Raw genomic sequence first — 16,643 nt, 5'->3', positions numbered from 1 at the left:
TCGCAAGTGCATATCTAAATGCTTCATAAATGTTATGAGGGTCTCTGCCTCCACCGCCCTTTCAGGCAGAGTTCCAGACTCCCACCACCCTCTGGGTGAAAATGTTTCCCCCCACATCCCCTCTAAATGAAAAATGAAATGAAAATCGCTTATTGTCACGAGTAGGCTTCAATGAAGTTACTGTGAAAAGCCCCTAGTCGCCACATTCCGCCGCCTGTCCGGGGAGGCTGGTACGGGAATCGAACCGTGCTGCTGGCCTGCTTGGTCTGCTTTAAAAGCCAGCGATTTAGCCCAGTGAGCTAAACCAGCCCTGGTTTAGCTGGTAAATCCCTGGTAAATCGCCCGCCCCTTACCAGAAATCTATGTTCCCTGGTCATTGACCCCTCCACCAAGGAGAAAGGTTTCTTCCTGGCTACTCTCTCTATGCCCCTCATAATTTCATACATCTCAATCATATTCCCCCTCAGTTTCCTCTGCTCCAAGCAAAACAACCCTAGCCTATCCAAACTCTCTTCATAGCTAAAACTCCCTAGGCCAGGGAACATCCTGGTAAATCTCCTCTTTCAAGTGCTATCATATCCCTCTTATAATCTGGATTCCAGAACTGCATACAATACTCTAGCTGTTGTCTAACCAATGTTTTATACAGTCCCAGCATAATCTTCCAGGTCTTAAACACTATGTTAGATTTCTAATATTATTTAAGAGTGCGTCTACGTTAACACAATAAAATCAGAATTTTGTTTGGAAAATAGTGTGAATTCAAAGACATACATTGATAGACTGCATACTTTTGGTCTTGGGCCTAGTGTTCCTCGAGAGTTATTTTGTTTCTTTCAGTTGTCTTTACAAGATTTTCATTAGGGTCATTAGTTTGTGAAGCATTGGTAGTAGCAAAACATGGAGTCCCTACGGCCCGCGTTGATGGGAAATCAATTTAAACTCTACACCCATTCACTGCTAATCTAACAGAAGCATCATTGCTAAGCCTTCAGAGCAAAACATAATAGTCCTTCTGGGCCTTTACCCACCATTTGAACGTCAGAAATCAGAGAGCTGGCCCAACGACATTAAGTTGTATACGGGCGTGTACCATTGGTTTATATTGTGTTTACTACAATTCCCACAGGAAAACATAGTTTAGAAACTCAGCTGAAACCCGGGGCTGGATTCTCCGCCGGTGTGATGCTCCATTTTGCCGGCAGCCCAGGGGTTTCTGAACGGCGAGGGGCTGCCCCATAATGGGAAACCCTATTGACCAGCCGGCAAAACGGGGCATCTCGGGGCATGCTGAAACAGAAATGTGGCGGGGCGGGATAGAGAATCCAGCCCCCTGTGTGTTACTGTACAACCTCATTGCTTTGCAAGTCTTTCTTACACTACTATAACACTGCTCTTGGTATGCTTTTCATACTTGCGTTCTGAAAATCTTTGCACATCCATACATTGCTCTGTATACTTTTTGTACCTGTACACTGCTCTCTTGTCAGACTCCAGCTGTGCTTGAGGGTCGAGCGGTACAGTGGCTACAGGTGTGGCAGCCGCAGAGGGTGATGGAATATGTACTGGCTGTGTCTTGGTGGTCTGCTGCGCCGTGGCTGTCATCTGTGGAGGATGAGAAATAATAAAGCTTTTACAATGGTACTTGACCTCCGCAAAAACACCTCGGAAATAATTTAGGAGTTTGTTTGTTTTGGCTCTCGCCCATTAGCTCTCCTGTTCCACGACATTATACGCAGACCCGTTCACTACACAGCCATCTTCAGCAAAAGGGCAACTGGGGGAAGGGCTATGTTGCACAATTCTTCACAAGGGCTGTGGATCATACAGTGACAATTAAGGTTTGGGCTTCAATGTGTAGGCGAGACTGCATCACAACCAGCAAGTACAGTACACTAAGTTAAAAGATGCATCAGTAAATCCATTTTCAACCTAGAAGAGTGTTAGCATCCCTGAATGATGGGATAGGAGGAGGTAAAAAGGAAGGTGTTGCATCTGCTGTGTTTGCACTGGTAGGAGCTGTGAGAATGGTAGAGTGCTGGGGGTAATTGAGGAGTGGATCAGTGTGTGACGGAGGAATTGGAAGGCTGAAATGGGAGAGAAAGGTGGGTTTGGTGTTGGAATCGGGGGAGAGAGAGACACACAGACAGACAGACAGAGTGAGACAGAGAGATTGAGACAGAGACAGTGAGAGTGAGACAGAGAAAATGAGAGTGAGAGACAGCGAGACAGAGACAGAGACAGAGAGACAGACAGAGAGAGGGAGACAGAGAAAGAAAGAGAGAGTGAGTGAGAAGGGACGAATGGAGCAAAGGAGTAGAACAGAAGAGTAATAGAACAAACATTGTCATAGACCCGGCCAACCAAAGGAAGAGAATAAGTGATGGAAGGTTTCATCGGCAGGACAGCTGTGACAGAGCTGAAGGAAGTGGGAGAATGGAAAGAAGACCTTACCAGAAGCAGGGTGTGAGGAAGTGTGGTTCAGATAGCTGTGGGAGTCAGCAGGCTTTGAGTGGATAGTTATCTGTAGCTTATCCCAATAAACAGAAAATGTAAAGTGAAGGAAGAGAAGGAAGTTGGAAATGTAACATGAGAAGCAACAAAAGGTTGGGAATTGGAAACAAAGTTGATTAACTTTTCCAGTTCATGATGAGAGCAGGCAATATCGCCATTACAGCCATCAAGGAACTGGAAAAAAACGCAGTGAGAGAAAGGATCTCAGTAAGATTGCAACAAAGAATGTCACGCATTTTTAAATATTTATGCGGGCTTCACTGGCTAGGCCAGAATTTATTGCCCATCCCTAATTGCCCTTGAGAAGGTGGTGGTGAGCCGCCTTCCTGAACCACTGTACTCTACATATGGTGTAGGTATACCCAAGGTGCTGTTAGGGAAGGAGTTCCAGGATTTTGACCCAGGAACAGTGAAGGAAAGGCGATATAATCCCAAGTCTTGATGTTGTGTGGCTTGGAGGGAACTTGTTGATAGTTGTGTTCCCATGAATATGCTGATCTTGTCCTCCTAGGTGGTAGAGGTTGTGGGTTTGCAAAGTGTTGTTGAAGGAATATCTCACACGAAGTATCCCATCAGGAATTTCTCATGAAGTGGCAAGCATAGCTAGGACCCATATGTTGAAGGAATATCCCACAAGGAATATCCCACCAGATAGTAGACAGAGCTAGGATCCATGCAGGTTCCTTTTGAATGGAAGAAGTGTGTGGAGTTAAGAGCAGAAATTATTTAACATGAGTTCAAGTACAACCAGGCAGATTAAGCGGTTGATGGATAGAGACTAGCTGGGTGCTCCTTCAAGGATGAAGCACAGGCCATTGGGTGGGGGAGGAATTTGACAAGATTTTAAGGGGTTGGTATTAAGTTGCAAAGGAGGGGATTGGGGTTAAATTTGACAGAGACTCAAATGGAGCACAGTTTAGGAGAGGGGAGGGGGTGACGTGAATGAGTCAGAGTCTTTTGAATGGTTAATCTTTATCCTGGAGGCAAAATAATTCCAAAGTTCCCTTAAATTTTTTTGTAGGGAGATGAGGACCAAGGGTCCAAGAGCCCCAAGTGGAAAGAGTTTCAAAAGTGTTTGCGAATAAAAGCTTTAAACGTTTGAGCTCCATTTATATCCTTCACTTTGAGGTATAATATGGAGGCATGGTCTGCTGTAGAAAATAGTGGCCGGATTTCTCTGACCATTGAGATTCTCTTTTCCCACCAGCAGTGCACCCCGGTCTGCGGATTTCCCAGTGGTGTGCGGTGGCTTCAACGGGAGTATAGAATCCCACCGCCAGCGAATGACTCGCTGCCGAGGAACAAGTGGCTGAGGGACGGGAAAATCCACTCCCAGTTGTTTCTGCTCCCTAAAATGATCTTGGAATAATAGGAGGGTTTAGTTTCAGAGGATTGTCAAAGCTGTGACATTGGGACAGGACTGGAATGGACAACAGTCTAACAATGACTTCCGCTTCCCTAAAAGTGATGTGCACTAGAATATGGCTCTACTGGCAGCAGGAGCCTGGTCTAATTGGACCCAGCTATTGATGTGGACGCCATCACAACTGACATCTCACCTTTACAAGATCTCCAGTGTACATGGAAAGGTTACTGAATAGCAATAAGGTGGGGAGCTCTGGAGGACTTTCTCCTCCCAGGATAATGACAAAACAAAGGGAAGCTGTGAAAGGTTTGGTGACAGTTGTCCCACAGGAGTCAATGTTGGGTCATTCTTATTCAATTGCATTCAGAAATGACCTGGACTTTAAAGAAAAGAATTGTAAGGGGATCACAAATTGTGATAAAGACTGAAAAACAGCGGGAGTACTTCAGCTAGCAGAGTGGGGAAATAGATGATCTGGCAAATTCTGGAAGTAAGGATATGGAAAGGAAAAAAATCTCAAATGTTAGGTTTTACATCAAGTAGGTACATAGGGGGCAGCAGCAGTGGGTTAGCCCTGTTGCCTCACGGCGCCGAGGTCCCAGGTTCCATCCCGGCTCTGGGTCACTGTTCGTGTGGAGTTTGCACATTCTCCCCGTGTTTGCATGGGTTTCACCCCCACCACCCAAAGATGTGCAGGGTAGGTGGATTGGCCATGCTAAATTGCCCCTTTATTGGAAAAAATGAATTGGGTACTCTAAATTCATTTTTAATAAGTAGGTACATAAGCTATTAAAAATGGCAGGATGAGTAGTTAAGGCCATAAAAAAAATCAAACAGTTTTTGCATTTTCAAGGAAGAACTTAACATTTCGCTGGTAAAGTACGAGAACACATACGAGAAGTACATAGGATTGTATTCTATGTTAACACTGCACAGAAATTGAATGAGAGGTCATGTGATCTGCATGGTTTCATATCACAAATACAAATGTCTTTACTCGGTAGGTCTGTGGGTCAACACAATTGTTAGATGAGTGACACATGATATAACTCAGCTGCTAACAGTCAGCTTACTTTCTGAACTGCATTTAATCAAGATAACCAATTCAAGTTAGAATAATAAATGGCTGGACATCGAAAGCATCACAAAATCCTTCATTAGATATTTAAGGCCCAGTTTTGCCTTGTAATGTCCCTCTATTAATTTTATCACCTGCACTATGCCTGTGATATTTAACAAAACAGGCTAAACTGGCTTCGCTCATCTACTGAAACCGTGAAAATGGACTGAACAACAGAGATAAGCACAGGAGATCTTTTAACAGCATAAATCACCCAATCAAACTTTATAGTGAGGGAAATATTTGCTAGCCCAGATCTTTCAATTTATTGTTGGAATTACCTGTCATATGGATCTAGATTCATCTATCATTAACCAGCAGTAAACTTTAATGATGGGTGGTCACAGTACCACTCTACACAAAATTAGCCATGAAGCAACTTGTGTTTTACTCGATATGGGAGCCTGGATTCTAATTTTCAGTGGAAAAGGTAAAAATTGGTCTGCCACTCATGAGCCCTAGACATGTCTTTCGTTTTATGTATCCCAATACCACTATGCTTTGTCTTGCACAATCAACCCTTTTGCCATTTAATGACTTCTGCCTTCCACCCAACTACAGACCATCCCTTTTGTTCTGTGTCTCCCACCTCTTCCCCCTTTCACTGCCTCTCTACTTGCTCAAACTTTTACAACTCTAACTTTTTCCAATTCTGATGAAAGGTCATTGATCTGAAGCTTCGGCTGACATTTTCAGCCTGGGTGCCAATCCCACTGTTGGAATGAATTCCTGAAGGGCAAATGGTAGGACGATCAGATGCAATCTTCCTGGAGGGGGGACAAGTAACAAGTCCCCTCTGGGATCCCTCCAGTCAGCGTCAGGATATCCAATCAGCATGGAGATGGCAACATTCCGCTTTTGCAGTGTCGGCGCTGCCTGACCATCAGCAGGTTTGTGCAGTGCCAGCACGGAGGTGCTTTGTTTGGAAGGGGAACAGTGGCCACTGAAGGAGGATAAGCATTAGCGGAGACATTAGTCTCTATGACCTGCTGCAAGAGGTCTGGCTGCCTGGGGCTTGATCCCCTTGATGCATTACTGCCAGCAAATATATGTGAACCCTCAACTTAGCCTCTTGCTGAGTTCTCCGGGGAGGGGGGGGGGGGTGTCCTGTCCCCAGTAAATCCTCTTGTGGCCAGGAAAATTGCAGATAAATGACCTATTACTAACCTTGATTGACTTCCTGCTGCTCTGAGAGGGCTGCCAGTGAACCTGCAGAGTCTGCCTAAGGGAAAAGCGCACGGAGGCAGGAATGTGTCAAAAAGCCAAAAGGAGGTGCAAATTTCTAAATTGCCTCATGCCTCACAGATCTTGGAAAAGTTTGTTTCTCTCGCTACAAAGATGCTGACAGACCTGCTGAGTATTTCCACCATTTTCTGTTTTGAGCGTTATGATCAGGTGGCAATTGGTGTCGTAACCAAATCCCAAAGGGAATCTTGGCAACCGATCACAACAATTTTCAATCTGTATTTTGCTATGAGAAGGTATGTTTGTTAAAATCAAGAGTAACAATTTCCAATAAAACATTTGGAGAGTTTAAATAGGAAATTAAAACATTTATTAACAAATGAAAACTTAAGCACACAGGATTACACTTGCACAGTTACAAATTAGTCTCACAGAATATTTTCCCCAAAAGGACTTCTACCTAGTCAGACTCAAAAGGAAGCAACCCTTTAGGCAACAGTCCCTATAGATATTTAATCTATAAAAAATCCAGTAATATTACCACAAGGCCCAATCCACTGTTGCTGTAGAGAAGTTATGTCACACAGCTTCTCTCCCTTTCTCACTCTGCTGTGCAGAATTCCAAAAGCTTTAGAACAAAACTCTGTTTTCTGAAACAAACAGACACTTCTCTGGGGTAGCGGAAGTCTGTTCACTTCATCATTTTACAGTTCTGTCCCAGAACAGCGCTCACACCAGAAGAACCTATATGGCCAATCATAGCTTTCAACATTTCTTAAAATATATTTCCTCCTCTTTCATCTTTTACAAATATCCTTATTCTTCTCTGAAATTTTAAAACCTTTTAAGTTCTCCTTATGGCCATTACTTTTGGGTAAAATAAAATTTAAAAGCTTTGCCTTCATTATTATGACCTGTTCTGAAGTTGTAATTCAATTTCATCTTACCTCCCTTTGAAATTAGACAGCTAAAAATCCAAACCCTCACGTATCTCCTAATGTAAATGCCTACTTATGTTGTGTTTACTTGTGAAACATCCAACGAGGCTCTATTGACTTCAAATGCTTGCTCTGCAGGCAATTAAAATGAACGTGTTGCCGCGATTTTTGTTTATTTTTCAGTGCCTGCCGATCTTTCTGCCAAAGGCATTTTTCAAGGAGGTTGAAAAGATGATTACCTTGTTTATATGGTGGGGTGGAAGGTGGCTAGGATTAGGAAGGTGTTGTTGCAGAGAGAATGGCAGTCGGGAGGGTTGGGTCTTCTGAATTTACCATATTATTACTAGGCGGCGAATGGGGAGAAGGTGAGGAGCTGAGTTGGAGGGGCGGGGACTCCCAGTGGGTCAGGTTGGAGGTCAGTCTGCAGGGGGTCGGGGCTGAGAGCGATGGCAGCAGCACCGCTCCCATGGCCCCGGGGAAATACTCAGGGAGTCCAGTAGTAGTAGGGACATTGAAAATCTGAAGGCAGTTGCGGCAACACTTTGCGCGCGAGGTTGGTACTGATACAACTGAAGGTGGTGCATAGGGCGCACCTCACAAAGGTGAGGATGAGTCAACTCTTTGAGGGGGTAGAGGATGTTTGTGAGTGTTGCGGGGGGTGGGGGGGGGGGGGGGGCGCAAACCACATTCATATGTTGTGGTCCTGTCCAAAGCTGCAGGAGTATTGGAGGGAGGTTTCCAGGATTACTTCGAAGGGGTACATGTGAGGCTTGAGCCTGGTCCTCTGGAGGCCATATTCGGAGTATCAGATCGGCTGGGGTTGGAAGCGGGTGCGGAGGCAGATGTTGTAGCCTTCGCCTCGCTGATCGCCCGAAGGTGGATCCTGTTGGGGTGGAGATCAGTTTCTCCACCCTGTGTCCCAGCATGGCGGGGGGATCTGTTGGAGTTTTTAAACACTCGAGAAGGTGACGTTTGAGTTGAGGGGAAGGATGGAAGGGTTCTACAATTCACGGGCTTTGTTCATTATGCACTTTCAAGAATTGGATGACATTGAACATGAGGGGTGGGGGGTTGGGGCATTTGGATTGTGTATGTTGTTGTTGAGTATGAATGGGTGGATGGTGGATTCCTGGTTCCTTTTCTTTGATGTTTGTATTTACAATGTTGGTGGCTGTTTGGGGGTTGGTGGGAGAAGGGGATTGTTGACCAGGGTTTGACATTTTATTTGTTATTATTGATTGTTTGTTGGTGGGTTTAAATTTGGATAAAAATGTGAAAAAGGAGAATAAAAATATTTTTAAAAAATACGTGCTCTCCATACCTAGCCCCATTGATAGTCTTCATTCTACGGGCACCAGTCCCAGCCTAATTAAATTGGTCACATACACAGCCTCCATAGTCCTACTTTACAGAATACCACCGTACCCCAGAAATATAAAAAAACATTTACTTCGCTTAAGTAAAAATGAGTTCCATATCCCAGCACTTCACATAACACAGTGACAAAAGGAGATGCAAAATCAACTTACTAACATCAAGAGCACAGTGTCATTGTGAATACATTTCTGAACTCGTAATCCATACCCCTGGACAATGATCCAGGGACACGAGTTCAAAGCTCACTACGGCAGCTGAGGAATTTATTAGTACCATGAAAGAATTGTCATAAAAACAAATCTAAGCCTTTAAGGAAGGAAAACCACTGTCCTTACTCATTCTGGTCTTCTTCTGACTCCAGGCCCACAGCACAATGGTGGACTCTTCACTGCCCTCTGAAATAGCCTAGCAAGCAATTTCATCTAATACACACTGCCCAACATCACCTTCCCGTGGGCAATAAGTGTAGACTATTCCAGCCACACACACCCCATAAGTGTCTACAAAGTTCAAAAGAATTTCCATATACATACCCGATGCTACCGTCCTTATTTCACGACGCTGACCAACAGCCAGCGTGCCTACGCAAATAGTAACACTAATTCAGAATAAGGCCACTCTTCTCAGACCGTAAATTCGCACTTGGTGCCACACAATGATCATCTCCAATAAGGGAAAGTCCAACCATTGATTACCAGCTGGACCAACCAACCAACTAATATGGCTACAAGGTCAGACGCTGGAAATTCTGTGGTGAGTAACTCACCTCCTGACTCTCCAAAGCCTATCCACCATCTACAAGGAGCAAGTCAGGAGAGCGATGCAATACTTGGCACTCGCCTGGATGAGTGCAGCATCACCAACACTCCAGAAACTTATAACAACATCCAGGATAAAGCAGCCCTCCCGAATTGTACTCCATGCACTATCTTCAACATTCACTCCCTCCAGCACTGGTTCACCATGTCAGCAGCATGTACCACCTACAAAAACACGCTGCACCAGCTTGCCACGGCTTCTTTGACAACACCTGCCACACCACTACAGCTTCAAAGGGCAAGGTCAGCACACGTTTGAGAACACCATCACTTCCAGGTTACACACCTTCCTGACTTGGAAACAGATCGCCGTTCATTCACCGGCCCTGGCCTCACGGCAGCTGTACGCTGGTACATTCACGACACAGGCTGCAGCACTTTAAGAATGTGGCTCACCACCACCTTTTAAAAGGCAATTAGGGGTGGGTAATAAAAATTCTGCTGCTGCTAGTGGCTCTCGCATCACTTGAATCAATTTTTAAAACCCAGTCCCCGTTTCCCCAAGACAAGGCATTCAGCTCCAATTCATCCCTGCCTTTCGGGACCAGAGCTTGATCCAACTCAGCTCCCTCCACGCCAAGATTGGGCTCTCGATTTTCCGGAATACTTTTGAGCTGAAGGAACTGTCACCCCCGCAAACAGCTCGTCTCACCGAGCAGGCACTTGTACGGACGATTTGGTGGGCAATGAAAAGGAGAGCTGTTATGTTATCTGACACAAGGGAAAAGCTGCTCTCCTTCCCCCTCCCATTTCCCCCTGAGGATTTTGATCTCAATCCTATTTTATTAAACAGTCAATTTGTTTCTCAAGGGACTAACAAGGATAAGGTTGCTTGGTCCATTATCAGCTCTTTCAAAAGCCATAAATTCTTAATCCCTGCTTCACTGTGAATTAAATTGGGCTCTTCACACTCAACTAACCCCATTCTACATTCCTTTGTACTTTCAGCTCTTAAATCTCCGCAGGTTTTTAGGTTTTATTTGGTCCTCTTGCGCTCACCTACTACAGACACCAGCCTCCCCAGGGGCCTCTATAGAAGCTTAGTTGTCCTGTTATCAAGCCTGTGGAAATGACTGACAGCCACTGTCTGTTATAAATCTCTCTGCCACAAATCCTCAAGGACAGAATTTATGCGCGAAGAACAAAGAAGCTTAATTTAAGACATTATAATTTATTTTCATTCCCCTGATCATTGGGCAAATCGGAGCGGCAGCAGATTGTTAATGAGTGGGTGCTTGATGAGTCTATTTGTCTCAATATGTACTTTCGAGCTCTGACAAGATAAATCTGAACCCTCAGTGTTATTATGTTAAATGCACTCTTGTGCCTGCTCCTGGGGCATCTAACATGGCACGTTCATTGTCTAGGGTGGCACACAGACCAATATAGTGTCCCCGTTCTGATCCCTGGTCTCTGTAATGTCAGCAAATTTAATATGTGGTAGGGTCGGAAAGGTAAAATTAAATTGGGTTCCCGCTTGCATCTCACAGACCCTCAGGCAAGCAAAGATGGGCGGGCATTTAGACCTCTGACCAGGGAAGAGATAAGGAAGGATGGCAACTTGTTCTCAGCCCAGGCATGTTGGGTGGGGGTAGTGAGGGCATCCCATGGCCTTTTAATTTGTCGTCAAGAACAGCACTCCTGATCCCAGTAGCTCCGCATTCATAGGTGTCAGGCGCCAGCTGGCACTGTGTTGTGAGCTCAGCGCATAGCAACATAAAAGCTAACATTTAGTCCTACAAGATGGGCAGCGCCCTAATTTACACAAGTTAATCTGCCTTAAAAACTCTTTGCACATGTGCTCCTTCTGCCAGTGCATGCACGTTATCTGATGCAGGTCAGGCATTTTCATCATATTTGGAGTTTAGCATGCTAAACACCTGCACTGAGTGACCACATTTCTCAGCCAATACATCGACAAAGCTTCAGAGTATTATTGAGAAAGAGTCATCCCAGACTCAAAACTTTAGTTCTTTTATCTCTCTCCACAGATGTTGTCAGACCTGCTGAGATTGTTCAGTAGTTTGTTTTTGTTTACAGTATCATTCTTATTTGGTCATTCTTGTGTCTCTCCATGCCTTACTTTGAGTTTTTGCTCCTTTATTCTTCTCTCTCCTGCGGCTTATTTCTCTTCTTCTTCCAACCTCTAGCCTACAATCTCCCTTCCTTCATGTCTTTCTCTCCTTTCCCCTGCTTCCATCGCCACTCCTCTCCTCTATTCTGGCTCTCTCATACCCCTCTTTCTTTCACTCTGTCATTAACTCTGTTGCCCCATTTATTTCTATTGAGGTCCCACAATCCCATCTCACTCATAGAATCCCGACAGTGCAGGAGGTCATTCGTCCATCAAGTCTTCACCGACATTCCGAAGGAGCACTCCACCCAGCCTATGCCCCCACCCTATCCCCGTAATCCTTATTTTTTTTGGACACTATCAGATCATTTAGCATGGGCAATCTAACTAATCTGCACAACTTTGGACTGTGGGAGGAAACCAGAGCACCCGGAGGAAACACATGCAGACATGGGAAGAACGTACTAACCGTACACAGTCACCCAAGGTCGGAACTGAATCTGGGTCCCTGGCTCTGTGAGGCAGCAGTGCTAACCACTGTGCCGCACCTCACTATTACCTGCTTACTGAGCTCCTACAGTAAAGAACGAGTTTACATTCCAAAGTCATGTCCATGTTTTTTCTGAAACATGCTTTCTTAATTTTAACTTGGAGACATCCTGATGCAAAGTGGCTGCGCATGATTTTTTTTCCCGTCACTAGCACTCAAAGCTTTACTGCAGAAAGTGGCCAGCACCTTTATCATTTCTCCTCTTTGATATTTGCGATGTGCTGAAAACAGGATTGATATATTATTTATTGTTCTGCTCCATACTTTATCTTGGAACAAGCCACAGGCCTTTCTTTCAAAGGGACAAAGAATCATTAAGAGTTGTTGCTGAAAGAGGTTTGATCAGAGTGGAGGATGTGTCATCTCGCACAAAGCTCCGTCCCGCCGCACCTGTCTTTTTGCCAGCAGCGGGATTCTCCGTCCCAGCAGCCGGCCAATGGGGCTTTCCATTGTGGGCACCCCTAAGCTGTCGGGAAATCGGCGGCCATGAGTGCGCCTCTGGCGAAACGGAGGATCCCGCCGGCGGAGAATCCAGCCCACGGACTATTCAGACAGACTCCAAAGTGAATCACAAAATGGTAAACATCGTAGAATGAATTAGTTGGGTGGGCGTAGTTTAGCATTTACCAATTGGACGGTATTGCTTCCAAGAATTCAGTGTGAAAGCAAGGCCTCGAGTTCCAGCCTTCGTGGAGTATTTCATGAGCATCACAAAAGTCCTTTCCATGCATCTCTTCTGGTTCCTCGTACTAAATAACCACTGAACCTCGCATAACAAAAACCTGCATAATTGTGGGAGCATTCACGACACCTTTTTCAGCAACTTAAATGTTTCACGTGAATGAGAGTTTTGAAGTCTGTTCCTTTTTCGCCAAAGCCGTTCGAAAACTGAAGATCATGCACTTAAATTTCCCACGCAACAATAAATAAAAATGGAAAATGCTCAAAATAGTCAGATCAGGCAGCATCTGTGGAGAGAAAGAGTTAACAGGCAGGATTTTAACCAGTTCCCCGCTGGGGAGCTGCTATAATCATAGAGAGCCAAGTCAAATTGGCTTCCTGATGCAGTCCCAGGAGTGGCAACCTTTACGGACGGAGGGACTGGACATGAAGAACCTCAAGGATTGGGAAGCCAACTTTATTTACATAGTCAAAAGTCCAATTAGGTGTCATTTTGCATTGTCGGCAGCATTTTTCCAACGAAGGGCAAACTCTTGTCCTGGGGGGCTTCCAGCTAAATGGATGCGGCCGTGGATGGGGTGGGGAAGAGTGTATGGGCCAAAGAAGGGACCACAGGCAAGCAATACGTTAACTGCAGCTCCAGTGGCCTTCTGGAGAGGTTTGCCCTCTGACATTCGGCCCACTCATTTATTTTTATTTTTCCACTCACCTGCATTAGGCCCAAAGTCTCCTGCATTTCTCAGCAGTGACCACCTCTCCTAGGGGCGCTGCTGAGGCTTTAGAATGGCCACTAGTCTCAGGTCGCCCACTCACTGTACTTAATTGGGTTGCAGGCCCACAGCCAAACAGTGAGGAGGCATCCTGTAGTAAACTCACCGAGCAGATCTCACAGCTGGGAAGAGCGGGCTTAGGTCCTGACTTTTCCCCCAATGTTGGGATCCTAACCACCCCCCCAATCCAATGTAAAATTCATGCGGATGACCCTTGATTAGAAATGAGGAAAGGCAGAAATGTAAAAGGTTTTCATGTGACGGGGGGAGTTTGAAAAAACAAAATGGAAGATCTGTGACCGGGTGCAATGCAGGAGAGATTAAATGACAAAAGGTTTAATGGTACAAAAACCAAAGGGAGGGATAATTGGTTATTGAAAAAGGTGTTTAGATTAGGTGTGAAAGGCTCAAACACTTACATTTTTATCTCTCAGTTCTGATGAAGGGTCATCGACCCACAAGGTTAACTGTTTCTCTCTCCACAGACGCTGCCAGACCGGCTGAGTATTTCCAGCATTTTTTTGTCTTTATTTCAGATTTTCATCACCTGCAATTGTTGCTTTTGTAACCAACTATAAAAGTGCACTGAAGTTTTAACAAGTATAAAAACAAAACTTGTGCCTCAGTAATTTTTAGTTGAGTAATTTCATAATTTATGTCAAGCGAGCATCATTTCCTTTATTTCTTAGTTTCTACACCAGAGTTCGAGAAACCAATGGACCAGCCTACTCAATCTGCACTTCCAATTAATGAGACCTCTTTCTATTTCCTCTCATTCATCATCAGTCATTTAACATAACCTTTACCAATTCTCCATCAATTGCATTAACCCAACCGGGTCAACACGGGTCTCACTCACTGGATGGAGGACTGGTGGGAAACTCCTGTCAACTTCGTGGGCAGGGCTCAATGGCTTTGACAAAGAATCATCGGACTTGAAACGTTAGCTCTTTTCTCTCCCTACAGATGCTGCCAGACTTGCTGAGATTTTCCAGCATTTTCTCTCTCAATGGAACTGGCCACTATTGGGCCCTGCTTGCGATTAAGTTCCCTGGTGGCAAAGTCCCAGCCACTGACAACTGTAGGCCAGAGGTCAGCAGCTTCTCAGGCCATGAGGACTATTCAGCGCAGTGCCTTCTGGCGGCAATGTACCCACAAGAGGCCCATGATAATTGTGGGACCCCAGGTCAAAGGTATGGAGGGAAGAGGGAAGGGGCGTCGGAGGAAGGTGCATGGAAGTGGTTTTCCGTGATTTCCCTCCACCTGACACCTCGTTTGTGGGCACAGAGTCCCTGAGTACGAGGCCCCCTCCCATTACCGGAGCCTGCAGGCAGCCTTCAATGGAAAGCCATGCAGTCTCTGATTAACCCCCTGGTCACCACTATATTGTGGTGCGATCAGGAATAATGGATGCCAATGGCCTCACGAATGAACCTCACTGACATCCTCCTGCCAACCACACCTGGAAATCCAGCTCCAGCATTCCTCTGACTTAATCAGGAGAGCTTCTCTTCTTGCTGGGAGACTGAACTGGAGTCTCTCCAACGATTAAGTAGGTCCAGCAGCCATGGTCCTTGACACAACAGGCACCATGAACTCCAGCCCCATGTGCCATGTTACACAAACTAAATTAACCCAATCACTTCCCGATACTTAGGATACTTGATCCGAACAATTCTTAAAAGTTAAAGACTAACCTGGTGGAGATCTTCAAAATTATACAGGGTTTATCTATCACCCATCCACTAATTTTGTTCAGTGTGAACATAATCCTTAACTGGCACATATCCAAAGGTTGAACTATATACCCTGGTATATTGCAATTTGGATTTCAGACTCCTCTCAATCTCATTGGCTACCTGGCATCTGAACATGTCCCACACGAATAAGCTTCAATCTTCACGTCGCCCATTGGGATGCTCTTTCACACATCATCAATCCACAACTCCACTTTATCCTCATCCATCCAAAGGTTGTCACTGACTTGCACAAACCCTCCTGCGAAGAACTACATTTTTGGAATGGTTTTAAGTTTGGAAATTACCATATGCATTGAAATAATAATAATAATAATAATAATAATAGTAGCTTATTGTCACAATTAGACTTCAGTGAAGTTAGTGAAAAGCCCCTAGTCGCAATATTCCAGTGTCTGTTCGGGGAGGCCGGTATGGGAATTGAACCCGCGCTGCTGGCATTGTTCTGCATTACAAGCCAGCTATTTAGCTCACTGTGCTAAACCATGCAGAATAGTATCACCATGAACCTCAGAGTAGTACCACCATGAACCTCATCTTCTCCTTTCCTGTAATTTTCACCAGAACTGTGTTCAAAACTTTCCACTGCAGTTTCGCTGCTGGGCATAGCACAATTCTTGGTTTCACCCATATTGTCGACATGACATTGTGAGTAGTGTTTTTTTGCCACTGTCTGATGACGAATCACTGGAGATTGGTAATTTTGGTATCGAGTTCTTCTGGTCTCTGAGCGGTCTTGGTTTTCTGCCGCAACAGTAGACATTTTTACTCCATAAAGCTGTTACACCAGCTATCTGTTCTTATGGGACGTGGGCTTCGCTGACGTGGCCAACTTTGGTTGCCCATCCCTAAGTAGTCTTGAGAAGGTGGTGGTGAGTTGCCCTTTTAAACCACAGCAGTCCATGTGGTGTAGGTACACCCACAGTGCTGTTCAGGAGAAAGTTTCAGGAATTTCACCGAGCGACAGTGAAGGAACGGCGATATATTTCCAACTCAGGATGGTGAGCGACTTGGAGTGGAACATCCAGGTGGCGGTGTTCCCATGCTGCCCTTGTCCTTCTAGGTGGCAGTGGTTGTGGGTTTGGAAGGTATTGCCTAAGGAGACTTGGTGAGTTCCTGCAGTGCATCTTGTAGATAGTATACACTGCTGTTACTGTGCGATGGGGGATGGGGGGTGGGGGTGGGGGGGAAGAGAATGTTTGTGGAAGGGGTGCCAACCAGCCAGCTGCTTTGTCCTGGATGATGTTGAGCTTCTTGAGTGATTTTGGTGCTGAACTCATCCAGGCAAGTGGAAATATTCCATCACACTCCTGACTTGTGCCTTGTGGACAGGTTTTTTTTTGGGGGGGGGGGGGGGGGGGGGGGGGGGGGAGGTGTCATCAGGTGAGTTACTCGCCACAAGATTCCTAGTGTCTGACATGCTCTTGTGGTGGCAATATTTATATGGCTAGATCAGTTCAGTTTCTGGTCAATGGTAACCCTCACGAGGTTGC

The 16,643-nt window shown here is 45.3% G+C and overlaps 1 protein-coding gene across 14 annotated transcripts in view; it reads right to left on the bottom strand.

The window, feature by feature from the left end:
• The window catches only part of pknox2 (pbx/knotted 1 homeobox 2), a 540,450-nt gene that overhangs the window by 204,350 nt on the left and 319,457 nt on the right, over positions 1 to 16,643 (bottom strand). For all 14 annotated transcript variants that reach the window (XM_038779091.1, XM_038779084.1, XM_038779087.1 and 11 more), the window contains one exon: positions 1,469 to 1,605. In XM_038779091.1, coding sequence (XP_038635019.1) covers positions 1,469 to 1,605 — 137 coding nt within the window. The remainder of the gene's footprint in view (positions 1 to 1,468; positions 1,606 to 16,643) is intronic.

The sequence above is a fragment of the Scyliorhinus canicula genome, chromosome 19 (genome assembly GCF_902713615.1).
Source record: "Scyliorhinus canicula chromosome 19, sScyCan1.1, whole genome shotgun sequence".
NCBI lineage: Eukaryota > Metazoa > Chordata > Chondrichthyes > Carcharhiniformes > Scyliorhinidae > Scyliorhinus > Scyliorhinus canicula.
The sequence above is the reverse complement of the archived record's forward strand: the minus strand, read 5'-3'. Positions and strand labels throughout refer to the sequence as shown.